Below are 25,906 nucleotides of genomic sequence, written 5' to 3'. Positions count from 1 at the left end.
GGGAAGGGAGGGAGAAAAAATTCGAACACAAGGTTTTGCAAGGGTGAATGATGAAAATTATCTTTGCATGTATTGTTAAAAATTTAAAAAAACTTATTAAAAAAAAAAAGAAAAGTAGCTACTTCCTTATTTTCTCTCAACTCATCTTGGAAATCTATTCCGTTTTAGTCATCTTTGTTCTATTCTTTCCAGTTCAAAAAGTATTCTCCTTGACTGAGAAAGCAAAGTATTAAGTAGAACTGTCTTCTGTACTATTTGTTATTATTTTTTCATCCAACCCCAGTAAGAGTTCTATCTCTTCTTTGATTCTTCTTTTTTCTCTTGGTTAGTTGGTTGGTTGTTATCCTCTGTTCTGAAAGGGAACTAAAATAACATGTTAGAATTGAGTTATCATGTGTTTGACTGTGGCTGATCAGACCAATATGAGCTTGGAGTGCTCTGCCATAGGGGTCAAACACTAAAAGTCCATATGAACAAGTTTTGGGGGGGATTCTTTAAATTTGTCCATCTTATCTTTCTTTTGAGCCACTTCAATTCTGCTTTGCTCATAGAGCACAGCACCTTTTCTGATGAGGGAGTGCCACGCTGGGCAGTCCTGTGCCAGTGTCTCCCCTAATATGCAATCAATTCTAAAGTTCTTAAGGCAGCTTTTGAGAATATCCTTGTATTGCCTTTTCTGAGCACGTTGGGAGCACTTGCTGGCAAGCGTACATTTGGCATTTGAACAATGTGTCCAGCCCAACGGAGTTGTGCTCTCTGCAGCAGAGCTGGAATGCTTGACAGTTTAGTTTGAGAAAAGACCTTTTTCTGGTATTTTCTTCTGCCAGGTGATCTTCAGAATCTTCCTAAGACAATTCAAGTGGAAGCGATTCAGTTTCCTGGCATGGCGTTAATATACTTTTCCCTAACATATCTATAAAGCACACCTTTTTTGTTGTCATTAACATTCATTTCAGCATCAGCTCATTTCTGAGCTTTAATGATCATTCCACTATTGTTGTAGGATTCGGCTAGGCCCTTACATCTATATTCTGCATAACTCTTTCAAAAATTCAAGTTGGTCAAAGGGCTCTCTGTTTCCACATTGTTCTCTTTAGAGAACTCCCCTTTTCTTCGTCCCGGCTTTTTTTTTTCTCTTTGTAGATTTAGAATTTCATTCTTGAGAATATCTCTTCTCAGCTGACTTTCTATGTAGGATTTTAGCTCAGGGGATTTTACCTGACCTTTCTCTTAACCTTTTACCATCTGCTCTCAAAAAATCACAGTGCATGTCAGATTATGTTTAGCTTTCCTCTTTCCCTACCACAAATTATAAGATGATGTGGTCCCTTTTCCCCAAGGTTTCCATCATTTTTATTTCTGCTGTCAGTTCCTCCCTTACTGGTTAAAATTATATGCAGAAAAGCAGTCAAGAAATTGTTAGTTGCTTTGCTTTTTGAAGAGATAAAAAGAGAGAGAAAACAAGGAAAAATAGAGAAAGAGAGGGAGGGAGAGGAGAGAAGGAGAAATAGAGAAGAGAAAGAAAAGAGAAGGAAGGAGGGAAAGAAAGAAAGAAATAGAGAGAGGGAAGGAGGGAGAAAAAGGAAAGAGAAAAAAAGAGGCGAGGGTGACAGAGAGAGAAAGAAAGTAGAGAGAGAAGAGAGAAAGAGACAGACAGAGACAGACAGAGGAGGAAGGAAAAGGAGGAGGAGAGAGAGAGGGAAAGAGATCCAACATGTCCAAATAATGCAATCACTAATCACTGCTCCATCACATGTCTCCACACCAGACTTGTAATCTCTCTCCCACTCCTCATATATCTCCTTCTTTTGTCTCCATGGTCTGTAGTATCCTCTAATAACATCATCACTGAGATAAAGGAGATAGTGTTAAACTTGGCTTTTGGAAAACTTGTTACCTGCTAGCTGCGTGAGCATAAGAAAGTCTTTGAACTTCTTTAAGCCTCAGTTTCTCCACAGCACTCTGCCTAAAAGTAGCTCTAGTATCTCTCTAATAGATTGTGAAACATAAGTAAAATAAGTTCTGAAAAGAACTTGGCAAATTTTAAGCTATTCTTACTGTCATTTTTCATTTGTTCATCATACCTAGGTGCTTAGGGCAGTATAGTGGACAGAGGCGTGGACTGGAGTCAGGAAGACCTGAGTTCAAATCCAGCCCTGGACACTTCCTAGCTGTGAGACTCTGGGCAAGTCGCTTCATCCTGTCTGCCTCAATTTCCTCATCTGTACAATGAGTTGGAGAAGGATAGCAAACCATTGCTGTATCTTTGACAAGAAAACCCCAAATGGGGTCACAAAGAGTCAAACATAATTGAAATGACTCAACAACACCAAGAGCTTTCTATTATTACCTCCATCATGTTTTGTATATCATGTATAGCTCACAGAGATGGAAGATAATCTAGTCTAATTGCCTTATTTTAGAGAGGAGGAGATCAAGGTCTTGAAGATAACATGATTTTTCCTAAAGTTACACAGTCTCTAAAATGCTAGGGAGGTCTCCTTCCACTATACCATACAGGGCTGAGAGTTGACATCATTGACTCTTCTTTTCTTTCTTTTTCTGAGATCATTGGGGGTAAGTGACTTGCCCAGGGTCACACAGCCAGGAAGTGTTAAGTGTCTGCTTCAGGGCTGGTGCTCTATCCACTGCACCCCTAGCTACCCCAGCATCACTGACTCTTGATCACTGGCTGCTGCCCCAGAAGGGCTGAATTGTGAGAAAGATGGAAAGAATGTTCATGTCCAGCCTGCATGAAATGTGCTACTTGGACAGGCAGGCCTTCGTCCCCACTGAAGACTGTTAGGTTGCCTGAGTTAGAAAAACTCCAGCTCCATCCTGGCTTCTGGCCCCTGCCCTCGGGGCAGAGGCAGAGACTAATCCCAGCTGCTCAGCAGGCAGTGCCAGACTGTATCTGATGTTGAGCTTCATCCTCCCTTGCTCCCTATACTTGTCCATGCTCACTGGCAGACAACTACTATTCCTATAGAGGAGAGAGAGCCCACAACTAAACCTTTAGGTGCTTTCTACCCCCTGCCAGGCTATCACCCATCCTTGTATCCAGTGTCCCAACATCATGACTGGTCCAAAAAAGGAATATTTATTACACCGTATGAAATAACAAAATGGACAGTTTTAAAGAAAACTGGGAAACTCATATGAACTGATGCAGAGTGAAGTAAGCAGAACCAGGAAAATAATTTATATAATAATATTTAAAGAAAAAAACAACTTTGAAAGACTTGAAAACTGGTTGAAATGAAAAGCCATGGCCCCCGAGAATTGAAGATGAAGCGTGCTGACAGAGATGTGATAAGCACAGAAGACAGGAAGAGAAATATGTTTTGGAAAATGTCCAACTTGCTTTGCTTGCCTACGAACATTTCTTACAAGGATTTTGTTTGCTTGTTTTTCAGTAGAGGTGAAATAGAAGAGAGAGGGAGAAAAAAGGTCTGTTGGTGTGAAAATGAAATTAATTTTTTTAAATGTTACTGTCAGAGGAGTGGGAAGCTTCCTTTAAAAAAAAAAAAAAACCACTTAAAAATTGTTGCCTTGTATTAGCTAGCTCCAGATGGGAAGAGAAAACGTGGCCAAGTTCTCTGTATTCCTTGAGCATTTAAGTGCTAAACCTGCCTGATTTATTGATGTGAGCTTCTTAGGGCCCAGGAAATAAGACAGAGAATAATTCAATTCAATTCAATAAACATTTATTGAGCGTCTACTGTGTTGCACAGCAGTGTTGGGAGATACGAAGATGAATTAGACTCCATTCCTGCCCCTTCCTGAACAGCAAACAGTCCAGGAGAGGAGAAAAACAAGCACACATAACTATAATGCAAAATAAAATGTATTAGGTGTATATCAAAGGACTATAAAAGTTCAAAGGTTAGATTACTTCTGACTGGGAGGTCTTTGAAAGACTTCATGGAGGAAGTGATGTTTGAAATGTGTTGTGGAAGACAAATGGGATCGGAAATATAGTGAGGAAGGCATTCTGAAAATAAGAGAACAGCATTAAATAATATCATGGAAGAAGAAAGGAATGGAAGGAAGGAGGGAGAAGGGAGGGAGGGAGGGAGGAAAGAAGAAAAGAAGGGAGGAAAGAAGGAAGGGAGGAAGGGAGGGAGGAAAAAAGGGAAGGAGGGAGGGAGGAAGGGAGAGAAGAGAAGGAAGGAAGGAAGGGAGAGAAGAGAAGAAGGAAGGAAGGAAGGAAGGAAGGAAGGAAGGAAGGAAGGAAGGAAGGAAGGAACGAAGGAAGGAAGGAAGGAAGGAAGGAAGGAAAGAAGAAAAGAAGGAAGGGAAGAAGGGAGGGAGGAAAAAAGGGAAGGAGGGAGGGAGGAAGGGAGAGAAGAGAAGAAGGAAGGAAGGAAAGAAGAAAAGAAGGAAGGGAAGAAGGGAGGGAGGGAGGAAGGGAAGAAGAGAGGGAAGAAGGGAAGAAGGGAGAAAGGAAGGAAGGAAGGAAGGAAGGAAGGAAGGAAGGAAGGAAGGAAGGAAGGAAGGAAGGAAGGAAGGAAGGAAGGAAGGAAGGAAGGAAGGAAGGAAGGAAGGAAGGAAGGAAGGGAGGGAGGGAGGGAGGGAGGGAAGGGAGGGAGGGAGGGAGGGAGGGAGGGAAGGAAGGAAGGAAGGAAGAAGGGAAGGAAGGAAGGAAGGAAGGAAGGAAGGAAGGAAGGAAGGGAGGGAGGGAGGGAGGGAGGGAAGGAAGGAAGGAAGGAAGAAGGGAAGGAAGGAAGGAAGGAAGGAAGGAAGGAAGGAAGGAAGGAAGGAAGGAAGGAAGGGAGGAAGGAAGGAAGGAAGGAAGGAAGGGAGGAAGGAAGGAAGGAAGGAAGGAAGGAAGGAAGGAAGGAAGGAAGGAAGGAAGGAAGGAAGGAAGGAAGGAAGGAAGGAAGGAAGGAAGGAAGATGGATAGACCCCCAGGTCCTTGGGTGTGGGACAGATGTTAGACCCCCTTTACCAAATTAACTGATCAGAGACATCTTCAGGTACTCCCCTGCAGGGAGAGGCCCAGACACACCTGGGAGCCATCCCAGCTCCCACCATGTGCTCCGATCTGACAGCAGGAAGTAGGACACCTCCTTAAATAGGAAAAGACCCAAGCTTTTTCATTGGAGAGTATCTGCTCCCTGTGGGTCACATCACTTCCTATAACTTCACTAACTTCAGGTGACTTCCTGCATCCGTTGTTCGAGGCCTGATTTTCTGGCTCTGGGAATAGGGATCATGTGATCGAGGCCTAGTCTCCTAAACTGAGAAAACTTCATCCAGTCAGTCCTGTTCACTTGGAATGCAAAGCAAATGCTAATGAATCCCCTTTAATGCTATTTCCTAATAAAGTATTTCTGATATTCTATTTTTCAGCCATTCAATGGTTTGACAACGTCAAAGACTTCCTTTTCCAGATTTTGGGTCACTGACTACTGAAGAGAACAAAGCAGAATCAAAGCAGCAATGAACACAATAACTACAGTTTGATAAAGGAAAGCAACTTTAAGTGGGAACAATCCTGAGATCAAAAATATTGGACAACAACAAGACGAACTTATTTAAAAACAAAAACACCACATCTTTCTTAAAAAAAAAAAAAAAAAACAACAACAACACATGAAACTGCTAAAACATGACTGCTGCTTCTAACAGTGATAATCACTGATAGGTTTTTTGCCTGAACAGTGTAAGGGGAATGGATGTTTCTTTGGGAAACTTTCATGTCAAACCATCACCTCCCAAATGCCATGGTCCTCTTTTGGAATAAAGGACAAATAACTTCTGTGTGCAGAGCTGCCCCACTGGGGACCTAACTGAAACTGGTCAGTTCTCTTTTTTGCTTTCTATCTCTTTTTGTCTCTGTATTTCTCTCTTTTTTGCTGTCTGCCTCCTCTTTCTGTCTCTCCTTGTGTTTGTCTCTGTCTCTCTCTGTATCTCTGTCTCTATCTCTCTGTGTGTCTCTGTCTCTCTCAGTCTCTGTGTCCAGCTCTCCACCTGCATGCAATGCTGTGTGGAGCATATACAAACTGAACCTGAGTGGCGGAGGTGGAGAGATATAACAGAGCACCGCTGGGAACCGTGGGCCAGGGGGAAGCCAGTGACTTGGGATGCTTAGTCTAGACCAGTTTAATTTCCTCATGCAGCCAGAAGCTAGGGAGACGAGACTAAGCAGAGCAGCCCAGGCTCTGAGCTCTACCCTATCCATAAACATTCTTTCCTTGCATATGAAAATCCCTGGATGGCTAATCCAGAGAGCCAGGGACGATAATGCTGCTGCTGCTGCAGATACAGCGCAGCACACTGATGCAGCACCCTGCTTTGAGTGACTTGTCAGTGCTTTGCTCCTGCTGGGATGTCAGACAGCTCTGGAAACCGGCACTCCCCTACAGGAAAATGCGATAGGGAGGAGTCAGTCATCTGGGAAATGGGTGCCGGGAATCTTCCTGCTTGATTTGACCCTTATTTCAAATAAATGTCTCCCGGTTAGAATATAGTTGGGAACTCGTGAGCTATTTAGGTTTTTAAGTAGATGCTCACAAGACCTGGGAGCTTTTAAAGAGCCCTTGATTAAAGGAGATTTCAGGCTTTAACTGTTTGAGAAAGAATATATCACTTGAGGTTCAACTCTGAGTATGTTGGGGTTTTTCAGTGATCTGTTCAAAAAATGAAGTATTTATGTCTCTACCTAATCAACTTAGATGCTCACATCGGGAATCAATCTCCCCAATTTACAGAGGAGAAAACTCAGGGACAGAAACCATTTGCACCTAGAAATTGATTAGTCAGTGTCAGAGCTGGGCAAGTACGGGTTTCTTAGTCACTTAATCCCTATAGCCTAAAAAAAAAAAAAAAAAAAAAAAAGACCTGGAGGTTGGAATGGTCCCTCCTGTCACTAAACCTCATTTTAATATAGTGAGGTTTTTTAAAAAGCACAAGTCTTGGCCTCTTTTTTTTTTTTTTCAGCTAATACTACGATCCAGTTCCCTGCTTGAAAAAATGAAAAATAAAATTTTAAGAAAATGATTTCCTTCAGAGCATTTAGAAGGTACAGTGGATAGAGAATTGGCCCTGAAGACTGGAGGAGCTGATGCTCCCTTTTCAAACAACTTACACTTACTAGCAGTGTGATCCTGGGCAGATCACTTAACCCCAATTGCTTCATTTAAAAATAAAAAATAAAAAATAAAAATAAAATAAAAAAATAAAAAAAAGGAAGGAAGGAAGAAGGAAGGAAGGAAGGAAGGAAGGAAGGAAGGAAGGAAGGGAGGGAGGAAGGAAGGAAGGAAGGAAGGAAGGAAGGAAGGAAGGAAGGAAGGAAGGAAGGAAGGAAGGAAGGAAGGAAGGAAGGAAGGAAGGAAGGAAGGAAGGAAGGAAGGAAGGGAGGGAGGAAAAGAAAACTTAGAATCAATCTGAGCACAAATTTATTTGCCTTCAGATGGCCCTTGTTTTAAGGCACAGATGGGAGACCCTGAGAAGGTTGCCAGACAGTATGTATATAGGAAAGAACCAGATTTGGACTTAGATGTGGCTTACTAGTTTTGTAGCCTTGAGAAAGGCTTCTGGTCAGTGCTCTTCTGCTGCATCTCTGAGCTGATATTTTGCTGGATCTCTTCCAGTTTCTGCTTTTTGGTAATTGATGCTGAATATCTTTAGTACTATTTTAAATAGTGGTCCCTTGGAACCACTTTATTCCTGCCTCAGCTTCCAAGATTATTATGGTTCTTTCACACCTCCATTGCCAAATAGCTTCTTTTTCTCCTTGTTGTTGTTAATTTTTTAATGTATTTATTTTTTAATACACAGTTTTATGAATCATGTTGGGAGAGAAAAATCAGAACAAGAGGGGAAAAGCATGGGAGAGAAAAAGAAAAAAGAAGTGAACATAGCATGTGTTGATTTACATTCCGTCTCCTTAGTTCTTTTTCTGGCTGCAGATGGTGTTTTCTATCCAAAGTTTATTAGGATTGCTTTAGATCACTGAACCACTGAGAAGAACCAAACCTTTCACAGTTGATCATTACATTCTTGCTGTTATTGTGTACAATCTATTCCTGGTTCCGCTTGTTTTATTCAGCATCAGTTCAAGTAAATCTTTCCAGGCCTTTCTATAATCAGCTTATTCATCACTTTTCATAGAACAATAATAATCGCTTATCTTCATATACCATTACTTATTCAGCCATTCCCCAACTGATGGGCATCTACTCATTTTCCAAGTCTTTGCTACCACAAAAAGAGCTGCTAGAAACATCTCCTTTATGATTTCCTTGGGACACAGACCCAGCAATGGCACTGCTGGATCAAAGGACATGCACAGATTTATAGCCCTTTGGGCAGTTCCAAATTGCTCTCCAGAATGGTTGGAGCAGTTCACAACTCCACCAACAATGTATTAGTGTCCCACTTTTCCCACATCTCCTCCAACATTTATCATTATCTTTTCCTGTCATCTTAGCCAATCTGAAAGGTATAATGTGATACCTCAGAGTTGGTTTAATTTGCATTTCTTAACAGTAATTGTAATATTAATCAATAGTAATTTAGATATAGTAATTCCTATAATTATAGATGGTTTTAATTTCAACATCTGGAAATTATCTATTCATATTCACTGACCATTTATCAATTGAGGAATGACTCATCCTTATAAATTTGACAGATTCTTTATATATTTTAGAAATGAGATCCTTATCAGAAACACTGGCCATGAAAATTTGTCCCAGCTTTGTACTTCCCTTTTAATCTTATTTCTGTTGGTTTTGTTTGTGCAAAAACTTTTTAATTTACTGTAATCAAAGTTGTCCATTTTGCATTTCACAATGTTCTTTAATTCTTCTTTGGTTATAAATTCCCCCTTCTCCAAAGACCTGATAGGTAAATTATTCCTTGCTCTCCTCATTTATTTATTGTATCACTCTTTATGCCCAAATCATGTACTCATGTTGACCTTATTTTGGTATGTGGTATAGATTCTGACATGTTATTTTCCAGTTTTCCCAGAAATTTTGGTGAAATAGTGGCCAAACAGCTTCTTGACTATTTGCTCTTCCTATTGCTTTAAATTTTAAACATCATTCCTCACACAAGTGTTCTATCAAGTGGGATTCCACTATGCTTTGGCCCAGAATATTAGATAAATCAGGAGCCAATGGTCTGTTCATGTCTCCTTAACTTTCCCGCCTTATAGCTGGACATTCCCCCACTCCTTACCAGAGTCACAGCCCGTGGGTGTCCTATCTCCCCATTCCCAAGCGTAGGGAGATGGGCCTCTCAAGCTCTACCATCTAAGACAGGAAATGGACCCTCACGGAGCTGGGGTACTCAGATAACCATCAGTGAGACTGAGGATCATCAGACGTTACCATATGCCCTATCACTGGACCTTCCCGTATATATTTTATCTCCTAAATAGAAAATGACCTCCTTCAGAGGAGGAACTTTCTTATTTTCTATTTCTTGCTCCAGTATTTAGCATAGTAGTTGGAACATTATAAGCATAGGATGTCCTTTTCATTCTTTCAAGTTGGGGATTATGTGAATGTTTCTTTTTTGGAATCAATCCAACAAGCCTCTATTTTTCTGCCTAGTTCAGTTTATGATAAGTCTGTTCAATTTGTCTACTTTCATATGCCCCTGAATAATGTACCTCCCTCTAAGTCATTACCTCTCACTGAGTCTTTTTGGGGTTTATAGAGACATTTCATTTTTTTTTTTCTATTTTCTTTTTAGGTTCTTACCTTCAATAAAGGAAGACAGGATAGGGGAAGAAGTGGGTTCAAATCTTCCCATTGCAAGCACCTATGCTGAGGGGGGAAGGCTTACACTAAGAAGCTGGGAGGGGCAGTTAGGTGGCGCAGTGGATAGAGCACCATCCCTGAATTCAGGAGGACCCAAGTTCAAATGTGGTCTCAGACACTTAACACTCCCTAGCTGTGTGACCCTGGGCAAGTCACTTAACCCCGGCCTCAAAAAAAAAAAAAAGTGGGAGTATTTTGATTTGTAATCCCAATATCATAGACATCTATCAAATATAATGAAACTTTTCAAAATGTTCAAGAATATTCCAAAAGAAGGTTCTTCTTGTTAAAAAGTTACTAACCCTTGGATTAAGGGATTCCTAAAGTTCCTTTCAGTTCTAACATTCTCTGACAATTTTTTGTCTGGACTCAGCCACTCTACCAATTGAAAGGAGAAGAAAGGAAAAAGCATTTATTAAGTGCCTACTATGTGACTACTTTACAATTATTCTCTCATTTGCTCCGTGGAAACCACACTGATTTCAATAATCTTTTCTCATTAGGAAAGAGATCACCTCTTCGAGAGCCTGACAAAACGGGAAGGAACAAAAGCTTCCTTACCTAGGTGGCTGGATTCTCTGATGCATGCTTTATGATAGAGGAGAAGTAGTTATTTCTATCATAAAAAGTCTTTATGGACTTGCAAAGGCCAGACTCTCTAAAGTCCACTCACTCAATTCGACACACATGCTTGGGACTCTGTCATTTAAATACAGAGAATGTCTCTCTCATCCTGCCCTTCTCTGAACATGGAATTACAGACTCTTACAACTGGCGGGGATCTCAGAGATCATCCCAGGACAAACCCCTGTCCTAAACAGGAATACCCTCCATATTTTCCCTGAAAGGTGTTACCCGATTTCTTCTTAAATAGCAGCATGATATAAAAACAAATGAAAAAAAAATTTCAAGCCCTGAACTGGGAGTGAAATAGCTTAGGTTTTGCTACCACAGCTGACTGTGGTCAAGAAAACCGCTTTGATTTTCTGGGCTTATACAGTGGTACCACAGCACTCATCTGCTTAGGAACTCGTCTAATTCAGGATTCAAAGCCTTTCAAGAAAAAAAAATAATGCTTCAGCACTGACACTTGCTCAGCACTCACCACTTTTGGTGGAGCAGTAAGGATGTGGGGTGGGCCAGGAGTCCTACCCAGCCCCAGCCATGCCTCAGACAGCTTCTCCCCACTAAAGGTGCTGGTGTCAGTCTGCAGCCCATAATGCTGAGGTTGTGCAGTTCCTGCAGAATGGCTACAGCATAGTCTCCCAACTTCCAGAACAGGCTCCTTGAAGGAGCAGTGAGCAGCCAGTAAGCTAGCAGGAGCAGTGGCAGTGGCAGCAGGAACCCAGGTGGAGACTGCAGTGGCAGAGGGTGAGGGACCAGAACTTCCACCCCCGTATCCAGGCCTTCCCCAACAAAGGAAGCTTGAACAGGGTGGGATGATGGCCCCTCTAGGCTGGCTTGTTCCTCTGCAACTGGAAGCCCCCACTTGACCATTTGGAGGGATAGTTAGGTTGCGAACTGGAGATGTACCAGAAACATACCTTCAGTGGTTACCCTTTGGAAGCTAATTAATGACAAGTACCCAGGTGCCACTCTATATGAAATGAGAAGACTAGATCTGAATATGATCCCTTCTACCTACATGCTTAAGAACACTGGCTGACACAATAAGATTTTTATTTACATATATACATACATATACATAATACATTCATATACACATATACATACACATATATGTAGATATATATATGATCATTTTTTTTGTCATTTACATCCTTAGAACAAATACCTTAAAGTGGAATGACTGGATCAGAAGGTATAAACATTTAATCATTTTCTTTGCATAATTTCAAATTATGCAATAATAGCATGGAAATAGCACATGCTTGTACACAAACGTCTAAGTATAACTCTTTCTGGCTGACTTCTGAACAAGCATAATGAGAAAGTCGCTATTAGACATGTTCCCTTGGAGCCGAGTGACAAACAAAAAAGACAAGAGGATTAGATACAGAGAAGAATCTGGACGGTCCAGGCCCATGGCCAGTAGCAGAGCAGCGTGGATATGGTTACAAGAGAAAGCAGGTAGCTGAAAGGTCAGCAGTTATCCAGAGCAGGGGGAAGGCAGGTAAGGAATATTATCCAGGGCTAACAATCAATACAAGGTACTAACAATCAGAAGACTGAAGTGGGAGGGCTGACAATGAGGCAAAGGTTCGGCATTGGCCAGAGGATTCTTAAATACTTTCCGACTAAATGTGAGCAACCCTGAGCCCACAGATAGGGACAGTAAGTGATAAGGAATGAAAGGGAGGACAGAGTCCCCCCACTGGCCAAAGCTAGACTGAGGCAGCCATGAGGACAGTTTCAACATGAGACTAAGGGGTTTGATCTGAGGGGGAGATTTGCCAGGGAGCAAGGGGATAAGAGAACCTTGGACCAGAAGCAGAAGGGTCAGGGCTAGGAAAGCCAGACCCAGAAGAGAGAGATCAATGTTTTAAGTCCAAGTTAATCTACTTACATGTGGCAACACCGGTCTTGAATTTGTAACTTCTTACCTGAACAGAGCTTCTGCAAGTCCCTCAAACCTGGCATGACTGTTTGTACGCCTTAACAGCCAACCACAAACTGCCTTTCTGGGTAGCTCATTTCAACAGATATTAAAGGGGTGATATCTGTGGCTCCGAAGAAATCCTGTTTGGAGACGTGCTTCTTGAGCTCCCAGATGGGGGCAGCAGAAAGTAAGCTTGGGTCCAGAAGAGACCTGGAGATTTTGACCAGAAGGCTTCAATGGATCCCCTGTTCCATTATATTCTCTGATCAGATCTTTCCTTCATGCAGGGCTTCTTAACCAAGGTCAGTGAATTTGTTTGTTCATTTCTCTTTTAAGCTCATAGGGTCATTATGGTGATCAACTGTGCTTTGCAGACCTTAAAACACAAGACAGGATGTCCCAAAAGTCCATGATATTTTCAAACTTAAAACTACAATGACAGCTTTAAACCGAACTAGGAAACTAAAAACCTGTGTAGACCCTAGTTGTCATTAATATTTTAATTATTTTATGTCACTAAACTTTTATTTCCTTGGTAATCCTGAATATCGTACGCATTTAAAAACATTATTCCAAAGTGTCCATGTGGCTTCATTGGATTACCAGAGAAGTCTATCACACAGAAAAAGGTGAAGAACCTTTGCTCTAATTCACCTTTAGGGATCATGGGGCAACTATGTCAAAAGGTCACAGGATTCGAGGGTCAGAAGACCTAAATTCAAATTTTGGTTCTCAAGGTACTTGAGGCAAGGTTCCTAATCTCTTTTAGTGTCAGTTTTCTCATCTATAAAATGGATTAATAAGACTCACATTACCTACTTTATAGGACTGTTGTAAGGAGGAAAGCAATAATAGATGAAAAGAACTTTGTAAAACATGAAGCAAGATAGAAATGTCAGCTATAATTACTGTTAACTCTAGGCCTATGTCAATGCCGACACATTTATTGATGAAACAGTCCTCTCACTGTGCAGGGCACATTTAACATTTTCAATATGCTTTCTCATTTACAGTCTCCATTTGTTCTCACACCAGCCCTGGCAGGTAGGGAGAGCAGGTGTTATTATCATCATTTTACAGAAGGCATTAAAATGGAGGTTGGAGTCAAGCCAACAAGCGATTGTTAAGTGCCTCCTATCTCAGTCTGAGTCAAGACAATAAATCAATAAGCACTTCTTAAGCCCCTACTATGTGACAGGCATTGTGCTAAGAATGGAGGCCCGGAAAAGCAAATGACTTGACCAAGACAATGACACATTGTGCTAAAAACTCAAAAGTCACAAGCCATAAGTCAACATAACCTCAAGCTCAAACTCAGCTTCTTCAGTGCCTAGAACAGTGCCAGATGATAGGCATTTAATAACTGTTTGTTGACTGATTAATTGAAGAAGACTTTATAAGGCACAGGGATTCAAGAACTGGAGAAGCCCAAATAAATCAACTCAGAAATCCTAGGCGGCATCATTTAGATCAGTGGATCCAGGTTCAAATCTCTGCGGTCCTACACATTGCTCACCTGTATGATCTTGGAAACCTAATCTTTCTGCAGCCAAGTTTCTCATCTGTAAAGTGAGGTCCTTTCTGAGGCTAAATCTTTGGTCCTCGAAGCTCCAGAGAAGGGCTGGAAGGAACAGTTTCTGAAGAATTAGAGCTGCAGTACTGAGAAAGGAGAAAGGATTGCCTTAAGAGGCTGCAATTTCCCTTTTATGGAGGGCTTCTGACAAAAGATGGCAATTCTTAGGCAAAAGATCGCTGACCACCTGGAGGATGCATTGTAGGGGAGACTCCTATTCAAGCCCAGATCGTAATAGATTGCCCCTCCAAACTATAATTGTTAATCATTCCTCACTTGAAAAAGGATAATTAAAATAGCTCGTATTTAGAGTGCTTTGTGAAGCAGTTTCTCATAACAAAAGTGCATGGTGCGGTTGGCAGAGCACTAGGCACAGTCAGGAAGACCTGGGTTCAAATCTTAGACACTGACCTGGGACAAGATGACTTCTTGGGGTTTCAGTTTCTCATCTGTGAAAGGAAAGGTTAGAATCAACAACTTTTAAACTATGGTTTAGTGGGGATTCTGGGAAGATGGGAGAATAGGTCTAAAAATTTCAAACTCTTCACATTTCTTCCATAAAAAAAGACAAAAATAGCAAAACAAACAAGAGTTGGGACAGAGCATCGGTCCTCCTGGGACAACCAGAGAAGAACTTTGGCTAGACCCAGAACAGAGGTTTGGCCTGAGTGAAAAGCAAACACCCCCAGGTTATCTTAGCTACAGCCATAGGAAGTTCCACCTCAGTGGGGGGTCAGACACCTGAGCAGGGGGAGATTGAGGACTCTGCTGCGAAGGACAGCTGCCAGGCCCAGCTGTGCTGCTGACGTCCCATCTTGGGCTCTGGCTAGCCAAGAGAAGGAACCAGTACACACCTGGTGAGGGCTCTTATAGAATTGCTGAGTTCTTGGTTTCGGTTCTAGAGCAGACACTGAAGAGTCTTCAGGGAGCAAAAGTATTCCTATCATGGAAGAGTGGGGGACAACCAGCGAGGTTGGGCCCTGGGCAAAGCTCAAAAAATAATAGGCACTCTCCTCCACACCCTGGGACTAGAGGTGATTATAAGAACAAGTCACTAAAAATGAAAATAAAATAAAAAGTGAATATGCAAAGGAGAAAGAACCCAACCATAGATAGCTACTGTGGGGATAGAGAAGACCTGGATTCATTTTCAGAGCAGAATAATTAAGAAAAAAAAAAAAAAAGCCTCTTCTATCTCAAAGAGTAATATCAATGGTCATGTTCCCAAAAAGAGTTCTTGGGAAAAATGAAAAAGAATTTTAAAAATCAAATAAGAGAGATTGAGAAAAAATTAGAGAAAAAATAAGAACAATCCAAGAGAATCAAGAAAACTATGAAAAGAAATTTTCCCAATGGGAAAAAAAAAAAGAAAGAGATCCAGAATCTTAAGGAAGAAAACAAGTCCTTGAAAACCAGAAATTTGGCAGGGATAAAAAAATAGCATTGTAAGACACCAAGAAATAATAAATTAAAAAAAATTTTAAAAAAATAGAAGAGAAAGAAATACCTCATTTAAAAAAACCCCAACAACAACAACTGATCTGGACAACAGATCAAGAAGAGAAAACTTAAGAATTATCACAGTACCAGAGTATTAGCAATAAAAAAAAAAAAAATAGATAGATATATAGATAGATAGATAGATATATATATATATACACTATTATAAGAAATAATTAAAGAAAAGTGCCCTGAAATTTTAGAACAAGAGAGGAAAGTAGAAATAGAAAAATCCACTGATCACTACCTGAAAGAGTTCCCAGGAAGAAAACCTACAGGAATATCACAGCCAAATTTCAAAACCCTCAGGTTAAGGAGAAAATATTATGAACAACAAGGAAAAAAAAATTCAAATGCAGCAGAGCCACAATTAAAATTACACAAGACGTAGCAGCTGCTACACTAAAAGACTGCAGGTTTTGGAACACTATAAATTGAAGAGCAAAAGAACTGGGGTTGCAGCCAAAAATATCTTACCCAGCAAAGTTATGTATAATCCTGAATGGGAGAAAAAAAAAACAAAACATTCAATGAATTGACTTTTGGGTTTTTGTCACAAAAAGACCAGAACTTGATGGAAAATTTGACATATAAGGTCCAGGAGAAATAAAAGGTAACATCAAAGACCAATTACAAGGGACTCAATAAGGTCAAATAATTTACTTTTTATGTATGTAATGTAATATAAATCATATTCTTAGGATTGTCATTAGTAATTGGATAGTTCAAAAGAAAGATTGATGATGACCTGAGTATGATGTGGTAGTTCTAAAAAGCAAAATTGTGTAGGAAAAGTTAAAAGAGTAATACAGAAATAAGAAAGTGAGGGGACAGTATAAGAAGGGATAAGTTTAGAAGTACATAGGGGCAGCTAGGTGGCGCAGTGGAAAGAGCACCAGCCTTGAATTCAGGAGGACCCGAGTTCAAATGTGGTCTCAGACACTTAACACTTCCTAGCTGTGTGACCCTGGGCAAGTCACTTAACCCCAGCCTCAGGGAGGGAATTTTTTTTTTTTTTTTTTTTTTAAAGAAGTATGTAGGTTAAGATTTTAGGAAGGTAAAGAGAGAAGAAAACGGATGGACATTTAGATGAGTGAATAAAACAAGGAAAAGGATTAGGAGAGACGATAAGGGAGTGTGGAATAAGGAGTCAATGGTTAGAAGTAAAAGAATGGAGATATAGGTAAAAAGAGGCTGAGGACAGTGGTGAAGAAAAATTGGATGGAGGTAAATACACAAATATTAATTATAACTTTGAATTTGAATGGGATGAATACCCTTATAAAACAGAAATGGATAGCAAAATGAATTAAAAATCATAATCTGATAATATGTTGCTTAAAAGAAATACATTTAAAAGTAAGAGATACACAGAATTAAAATAAAGGACTGGAGTAGAATGTAGTATGCCTCAGCTAATTAAAAAAAATGCAAGTATCAATCATGATATAAGACAAAATCAAAGCTAAAATGGATTTAATTAAAACAGATAAACAGGGAAACTACATTATGATAAAAGGAACCATAGATAATGAAGCAATATCATTATTAAACTTATATGCACAAAATACCATAACACCTAAATTTTTAAAAGAAAAGTTAAATGAATTACAGGTGGAAATAGCAGCACTATAATAGTAAAGTACTTTAATCTTCCCCTCTCAGAGCTAGACAAATCTAACCAAAAAATAAATAAGAAGTTAAGAAGTGAATAAGAATTTTAGACAAGTTAGAAATATCTGGAGAGAACTGAATAGAAATAGAAAGGAATAAACCTTTCTTTATAAAGGTAAACAGTACCTTTATAAAAAGCTGACCATATCTTGGGGCACAAAAATTTTATACCTAAAAGCAAAAAGGCAGAAATGTTATATTTCCATTACAAACCACAATGCAATAAAAATTACATTTAGTAATAGACCATGAAAACATAGAATAAAAACTAATTGGAAATTAAATAATCTTAAAGAATGTATGACCCCCAACCAAAAATTAAACTTGAAATACAAAAATTAAAAGGAGAAATCAATAATATTGAAAGCAAAAAAAACTATTGAAATAATAAATAAAACCAAGAGTTGGTTTTATGAAAAAGCCAATAAAATAGATAAACCTTTGGTAAATTTGATCAAAAAAAAGAAAGAGGAAAATCAAATTGATAGTCTTACAAATGAAAAGGGGGATCTTTCCACCAATGAAGAGGAAATTAGAGAAATAATAAGGAGTTACTTTGCCCAACTTTATGCCAATAAATTTGATAATTTAAGTGAAATGGATGACTTCCTCCAAAAATATAGGCTCCCTAGATTAACAGAGGAGGAGATAAATTGCTTAAATAGTCCCATTTCAGAAAAAGAAATAGAACAAGCTATTAATCAACTCCCCAGGAAAAAACCCCCAGGGCCAGATGGATTCACATGTGAATTCTACCAAACATTTAAAGAACAAGTAGTCCCAATGTTATATAAATTATTTGAAAAAATAGGGGATGAAGGAGTCCTACCAAACTCCTTTTATGACACAGACATGGTACTGATACCTAAACCAGGTAGATCGAAAACTGAGAAAGAAAATTATAGACCAATCTCCTTAATGAATATTGATGCTAAAATCTTAAATAAGATATTAGCAAAAAGACTTCAGAAAATCATCTCCAGGATAATACACTACGATCAAGTAGGATTTATTCCAGGAATGCAGGGCTGGTTTAATATTAGGAAAACTATTAATATAATTGACCATATTAATAATCAAATTAATAAGAACCATATGATCATCTCAATAGATGCAGAAAAAGCATTTGACAAAATCCAACATCCATTCCTACTAAAAACTCTTGAGAGTATAGGAATAAATGGACTATTCCTTAGAATAATCAGGAGCATATATTTAAGACCTTCAGTAAGCATAATATGCAATAGAAATAAACTGCAACCTTTCCCAGTAAGATCAGGAGTGAAACAAGGTTGCCCACTATCACCATTACTATTCAATATAGTACTAGAAACGCTAGCCTCGGCAATAAGAGCCGAGAAAGAGATTCAAGGAATTAGAGTAGGAAATGAGGAAATTAAACTGTCACTTTTTGCAGATGACATGATGGTATACTTAGAGAACCCCAAAGACTCTGCTAAAAAGCTACTAGAAATAATTCAAAATTTCAGCAAAGTGGCAGGATACAAAATAAATCCACATAAATCCTCGGCATTTTTATATATCACTAACAAAATGCAACAGCAAGAGATACAAAGAGAAATTCCATTCCAAACAAATGTTGAGAGTATAAAATATTTGGGAATCCATCTACCAAAGAAAAGTCAGGAATTATATGAGAAAAATTACAAAACACTTGCCACAAAAATAAAATCAGATTTAAATAATTGGAAAGACATTCAGTGCTCTTGGATAGGCCGAGCGAATATAATAAAGATGACAATACTCCCCAAACTAATCTATTTATTTAGTGCTATACCAATCAGACTCCCAAGAAACTATTTCAATGACCTAGAAAAAATAACAACAAAATTCATATGGAAGAATAAAAGGTCGACAATTGCAAGGGAACTAATGAAAAAAAACTCAGAGGAAGGTGGTCTAAGTGTACCTGATCTAAAGCTATATTATATAGCAGCAGTCACCAAAACCATTTGGTATTGGCTAAGAAATAGACCGGTAGATCAGTGGAACAGATTAGATACAAAGGACAAAAAAGGATACAGCAACCTAATCTTTGACAAACCCAAAGATACCAACATTAGGGACAAAAATTCATTATTCGGAAAAAACTGTTGGGAAAACTGGAAATTAGTATGGCAGAAATTAGATATGGATCCACACTTAACACCATATACCAAGATAAGATCAAAATGGGTCCATGATTTAGGCATAAAGAGGGAGATAATAAATAGATTAGAGGAACAGAGGATAATCTACCTCTCAGACTTGTGGAGGAGGAAGGAATTTATGACCAGAGGAGAACTAGAGATCATTATTGATCACAAAATAGAAGATTTTGATTATATCAAACTAAAAAGTTTCTGTACAAATAATACTAATGCAAACAAGATTAGAAGGGAAGTAACAAATTGGGAAAATATTTTTAAAAACAAAGGTTCTGACAAAGGTCTCATTTCCAAAATATATAGAAAACTGACCCTAATTTATAAGAAACCGAACCATTCTCCAATTGATAAATGGTCAAAGGATATGAACAGACAATTCTCAGAGGAAGAAATTGAAACTATATCCTCTCACATGAAAGAGTGTTCCAAATCACTACTGATCAGAGAAATGCAAATTAAGACCACTCTGAGATACCACTACACACCTGTCAGATCGGCTAAGATGACAGGAACAAATAATGATGAATGTTGGAGGGGATGTGGGGAAACTGGGACACTAATACATTGCTGGTGGAGTTGCAAAAGAATCCAGCCATTCTGGAGAGCAATCTGGAATTATGCCCCAAAAGTTATCAAACTGTGCATACCCTTTGACCCAGCAGCGCTACTACTGGGATTATATCCCAAAGAAATACTAAAGAGCGGAAAGAGACATATATGTGCCAAAATGTTTGTGGCAGCTCTTTTTGTTGTAGCTAGAAACTGGAAGATGAATGGATGTCCATCAGGTGGAGAATGGTTGGGTAAATTGTGGTATATGAAGGTTATGGAATATTATTGCTCTGTAAGAAATGACCAGCAGGAGGAATATAGAGAGGCCTGGAGAGACTTAAATCAACTGATGCTGAGTGAAATGAGCAGAACCAGAAGATCACTGTACACTTCAACAACAATACTGTATGAGGATGTATTCTGATGGAGGTGGAAATCTTCAACATAAAGAAGATACAACTCACTTCCAGTTGATCAATGATGGACAGAGGTAGCTACACCCAGAGAAGAAACACTGGGAGGGGAATGAAAATTGTTAGCACTACTATCTGTCTGCCCAGGTTGCATGTACCTTCGGATTCTAATGTTTATTGTGCAACAAGAAAATGATATTCACACACATGTATTGTACCTAGACTATATTGTAACACATGTAAAATGTATGGGATTGCCTGTCATCGGGGGGAGGGAATAGAGGGAGGGGGAGATAATTTGGAAAAATGAATACAAGGGATAATATTATAAAAATATATATATAATAAAAAAAAAAAAAAAAAAAAATGAATGTATGGGTTTGGGGGCAGCTAGGTGGCGCAGTGGATAGATCACCAGCCCTGAATTCAGGAGGACCCCAGTTCAAATCTGGTCTCAGACACTTAACACTTCCTAGCTGTGTGACCCTGGGTAAGTCACTTAACCCCAGCCTCAGGGGGGAAAAAAAAAAGAATGCATGGGTTAAAAAAATAAATAATAGAAACAATCAATAATTTCATTCATGAAAATGACAATAAAGAAATAACATATCAGAACCTATGGGATATAGCAAAAGCAGTAATAAGAGGAAAATTTCTATCTCTAAGTGATTATATTAATAAAAAAGAAAGAGTAGACCAATAACTAGGTATGCAATTAAAAAAACTAGAAAAAGAACAAATTAAAAATAACCAATTTAATATTGAATCAGAAATTGTAGAAATTAATAAAATTGAGTGTAAGAAAACCATTGAATTAATTAATAAAATTATAAGTTGGTATGATGGAAAAAATTGATAAAATAGATAAACCATTGGTTAATATGATTTAAAAAGAGAGGAAAACCAAATTACTAGTATCAAAAATGAAAAGGGTGAATATTCCACTAAAGTAGATAAAATCAAAGCAATGATAAGGAGTTATTTTGCCCTATTAAACACCAATAAATTTAATAACTTAAGTGAAATGGAAGAATATTTACAAAAATATAAATTGCCTAAATTAGCAGAAGAGAAAATAAAATAACTAAACAGATCTATTTTAGAAAAAGAAATTGAACAGGGCACAAATGAGCTCCTTAGAAAAAAAAGCACTAGGACTAGGCAGATTTACAAGTGAATTATATCAAAATTTAAATCAACTTATTTCAATATTAAGTAAACTATTTGGAATAATAAACAAAGAAGGAGTCCTACCAAATTCCTTTTATGAAATATGATATTGATACCTAAACCAGGAACAGTAAAAACATAGAAATAAAATTGTAGAACAATTTCATTAATAAATATAGATGCAAAAATTCTAAATAAAATCCTAGCTAAAAGATTACAACAGTATATTACAAAGATAATATATTATGGCATATGGGATTCATACAGAAATGTTAAGGAATGATTATTAATATAACTGATTAAATCAATAATCAAAGTAACAAAAATTATATGATAATAGCAAAAGATACCAAAAAATTCTGATAAAGTACAACATACCTTTCTATTAAAAGTATAGGCCTAAATAGATTTTTCCTTAACTTGAAAAGAAGCATTTACCTAAAACCATTTGCAAGCATTATTTGTAATGGGAATAAGCTATTAGTCTTCCCAGGAAGGTCAGGTGTGAAATAGGGATGCTCATTGTCACCAATATTATTGAATATTGTACTGGCCTAGTAATAACAATAAGAGAAGAAAAAGAAATAGAAGGAAGATGACTAGGGAATGAGGTAATAAAACTATCTCTTTTTATAAACTATATAATGATATATTTGGAAAAATCTCAATAATTCAACTAAAAAATTAATTGAAATAATAATTTCAGTAAAGTAGCAGGATGTAATATATTACCCACATATATCATCAACATTCTTATACATTAACAAGAGAACTCTGCAGGAAGAGATACCTCTAGATATCCCATTTAAAAGAACTCCAGATACCTTAAAATATCTGGGAATATATCAACCAAAACAAACCTATGATTTATGTGAACAAAACCATAATGAAAAAGTTTGCACATAAATAAAATAAATTTAAATAAATGGAAAAATATTAATTGTTTATGATAAGGTAGAAACAACATAATAAAAATGCAAATTTCTCTAAATTAATCTATATATTGAATGTCATCCCAATTAAATTACCAAAAAGTTATTTTACAAAGCAAAAAAAAAAATCCACTTGGAAGAAGAAAAAGTCAAGAATATCAAAGGAACTAATGGAAAAAATGTCAAAGATGAAAATTGAGCAGTACCAGATCTTAAACTATGGCAGAAATTATCAAAACTATTCAGTATTAGCTAAGAAACAGAAAGCTAGATCAATGCAACAGAATAAACATACAATCCACAGCAGCAAAAATAGTAACCCCATGTTTGAGAAGTGTAAAGACTTAAGCTTTGGGGATAAAAATTCATTACTTTGTAAAAAATGTTTGAAAAGCTGGAAAGGAGTAGGGCAAAAATTGGGCATAGACATATCTTACACCATTTACTAAGATAAGGTCAAAATGGATACAAGACCTAAATATAAAGGGTAATACAACAAGAAAATGTGAAGATAGAACATAATGTCTGTCACTTATGACAAGGGATAGTATTGTGAGATGTAAAATTGATTCTTTGGTTGCATTAAAACAAAAAGATTTTATATACATAAAACAAACATAGTCAAGTTCAGAAGGAAAACAGAAAACTGGGAGAAACAAAAGATTTGCACAGTTCTTCAAATGAGTGTCATATATCTCAAATACATAAATAACTTTGTCAAATGTGTAAGAATGCAAGTCATTCCCCATTAAATGGTCAAAGGACATAAATAGGAAGTTTTCTGATGAAAAAAAAAACAAAACAATTTACAATTACAAGAAAAAATGATATGAATCATTACTGATTAGAGAAATTCAAATTTAAAAAACTTTGAAATATTATATATCTATCAGATTGGCTAAAATGATGGAAGGGAAAGTCACAAATGTGGGAAGGAGTGTGGAAAAATTGAAATGTTAATTAATTGTTAGTAGATCTGTGAGCTGATCCAACCATTTTAGAGAGATTTGGAATTATGCCCAAAGAATTATTAAACTGCTTATACCCTTTCAATCAGCAATACCACTATTAGGTCTGTTTCCCAAGATGATGAAGGAAAATCGAAAAGAAACCTCATAATCTAAAATATTTATAGCAATTTTCTTTGTGATGGCAAAGAACTGGAAATTGTAAGGGTTTCCCATCAATTGGGGAAAAACTCAGCAAACTGTGGTATACATGGATGATAAAATATTACTCTGCAATAAGAAATGATAAGTTCAGTGATTTTAGGAAAGCATGAAGAGGCCTCCATGAAATAATGAAGAACAAAATGAGCAGAATCAAGAGAAAATTATACATAGTAACAGCAGTATTGTTTTAAGAACAAATACCCAAATCAAAACAGCAAACAGCAAAGATCTTATGAAGATAGTTTGGATCTAGAAAAAGAATTTATATGTTGAATGTATGTGTATGTTACAGATACAGATTTGTGTCTAATAATAGTTATCTGAGTTAGAGAAAAAAAGGGGGGGAAGAAGTTACATAATAACTTTGTATATCTGAAAGGAATAGCAAGTTGTACATAATGGATCAGCAATTTCAGGTGTAATCCTGTTTTTCTATCCTATTTTGTTATGGAAATGTTTGCTTTATTTCTTAAGTTCATAACAAAATAAAATTTTCTAAATATTAAAAAGATGTGATTTCATGAGCCCCACAGGGATGAAAACAGTAAGACTCAGAGAGGAAGTGACTTGCCTAAGATCACAAAGCTTTGAGTCTTTCTTTTAAATCAGTTCTCAGTGTTGACTCTGGAAGAAGAGGGATTTTAAAACTCTTGAGGAGGAGGAAAAGAGAGAGAAATCAAAGCTAAATTCCCCTGAAGGGACCAAACTCACTACATCGCCTCTCCCTCCCTGCCCAATGGAAACACCACCCACCTTCACACTGAATCTTTAATTAAAGAAATGGGCCTACAGGGGTGTGTGGGGACCAGCTTGGTGGTAAATATTTAATCTATGCCAGTGACTATTCCTTTGGGAGCAGCTGAGGCAGATCAAAGCAGCCCCCATGGAGTACTCACGCAGAACCGGGACCCAGGGAGCCAGAAGCCAGGAAAGATAGTTAGCATGAGACCATCTGTATTTGTTAGGTTCGCTTTTCTTCATATAAAGTCAATTAAACAAAAACAATCACGGTAACAAAAAGGTCAGGAAAAATGAGTTGCCTCACCTATAGCAGAGAAGAAGATGCTAGTGTTCAGAGCAGACCCTTTGTTCTCTGACCCCAGGGGCGATTTTATCCTGGCCCCTGTCTCCGTGCAACTGTCGACCCCATTTTGAAACCTCCCTGTAGAAGAGAAAGGCCTTTTCTCCCTTTATTTCTGATCTAGTTTTAGCTATAGGAGCTTCCTTTATTTCTATACACACACACTTATACCGGGAATGTTCCCCCTCCTCATCATGGTTTTTTTGTTTGTTTTTTGCTTCACACTTCACCTTCGGCAGAAGAAATGGCAGGTTCTCCCCCAGTCCTTTCCTCTAAGCTGCTCCCCGTTTGCACTAGCCATATCTTGCATGGACAGTTTTTGCCTCCCTCAGAACGGGAACTCCCTGCAGCAGGTACTACTTGGGGTCCGTTTTCGCCTTTCTTTGTATGGCAGCGGTTAACCCGGCAGCTGGCATCGTCCGTCCTCAAGAACTTCTGAATGACGACCTTGTCCAGGCTCTCGGGAGTTAGGTTTTGAATCCAGGCTCTGATACTTCCTCTGACCTTTCTTGAGTCAATTCCCCACTAAGTGGGATCAAGTGGGTCCTCTCCAGGGCTGGCCCCTCAGTAGCCTTGGCTACTAGGCCTGCCAGCCCCCTCCAATGTAATTGTTAGACCTTCTGAAAGTCACAGAGTCTTAGCTGGTCCAGATCTGATTCTCCTTCACTCGAGCTCAGGAGGGAACAGAACAAATAAGGAACAAAGGCTGCCGTGGGTTCGCAGCCACAAGGCAACCAGAGGAGAGAGGGCCCAAAGGTCTTCCCTCCCTCGGGCCCACGCGGTCGCCCTTTAACACAGGGAAGTCTCTTCTATTCCATCCTTTTGCATACACACACAGTTCTGACTCAGCAGTCCATTAATTAATAATAAATTTTTAATAAAAACAATAAAAGTCAATTAAGACTTTTCATCAACATTCAATAACAGTAGAATCAGGTAGGAGCAGAGCCCTTCATGAATTTCAGAAAGCATTCTTGCCAAGCCTTCATGGGCTCGAGCATGCTGTGCAAGCTCCAAGGACCGAGCGCGCCTGCCTGGGCCATTCCTTGCTCCCCTTTCCCTCATTATCTCATTTAGGAACTTGCCCAAGGCACCCTGACCCCGGCTCCAAGTCTGCTGATTTTCAGCTACTCCCTCCCTGGCAGACTTCCCTAAGTGGGCCTGATGGCCCTGCCGACCAGACTGCCAATAAAGGGGGGAAGGACTTGTTGGGGGCCGTTTCCCGGGCCCACACAGCTCTCCCCGCTCCCGAGGCTGGCGTTACAGCAGGATCACAAACACTGCAGCTAAAGGCGGAAGGTGCAGCCTCGGAGCAAAGGCGGCTGAAGAGAC

The 25,906-nt window shown here is 38.5% G+C and overlaps 1 protein-coding gene across 3 annotated transcripts in view; it reads right to left on the bottom strand.

Annotated features, from left to right (window-relative positions):
- The window catches only part of MDM4 (MDM4 regulator of p53), a 92,853-nt gene that overhangs the window by 9,094 nt on the left and 57,853 nt on the right, over positions 1-25,906 (bottom strand). Inside the window, exons 12-13 of one of the 3 annotated variants that reach the window (XR_012489067.1) lie at positions 13,856-14,361; positions 11,545-12,715 (exon numbers count right to left, since the gene is read on the bottom strand). The exons of 1 other annotated variant lie outside the window; for it this stretch is intronic. Coding sequence is in view for 1 of the 2 variants with exons in the window: in XM_074308921.1 (XP_074165022.1) it covers positions 14,358-14,361 (4 nt within the window). In the remaining variant the exon portion in view is untranslated. Of the gene's footprint in view, positions 1-11,544; positions 14,362-25,906 lie in introns of those variants that run through there. One more of the 3 variants, XM_074308921.1, reaches the window with a different exon arrangement.

The sequence above is a fragment of the Sminthopsis crassicaudata genome, chromosome 4 (assembly GCF_048593235.1).
Source record: "Sminthopsis crassicaudata isolate SCR6 chromosome 4, ASM4859323v1, whole genome shotgun sequence".
Taxonomy (NCBI): Eukaryota; Metazoa; Chordata; class Mammalia; order Dasyuromorphia; family Dasyuridae; genus Sminthopsis; species Sminthopsis crassicaudata.
The sequence above is the reverse complement of the archived record's forward strand: the minus strand, read 5'-3'. Positions and strand labels throughout refer to the sequence as shown.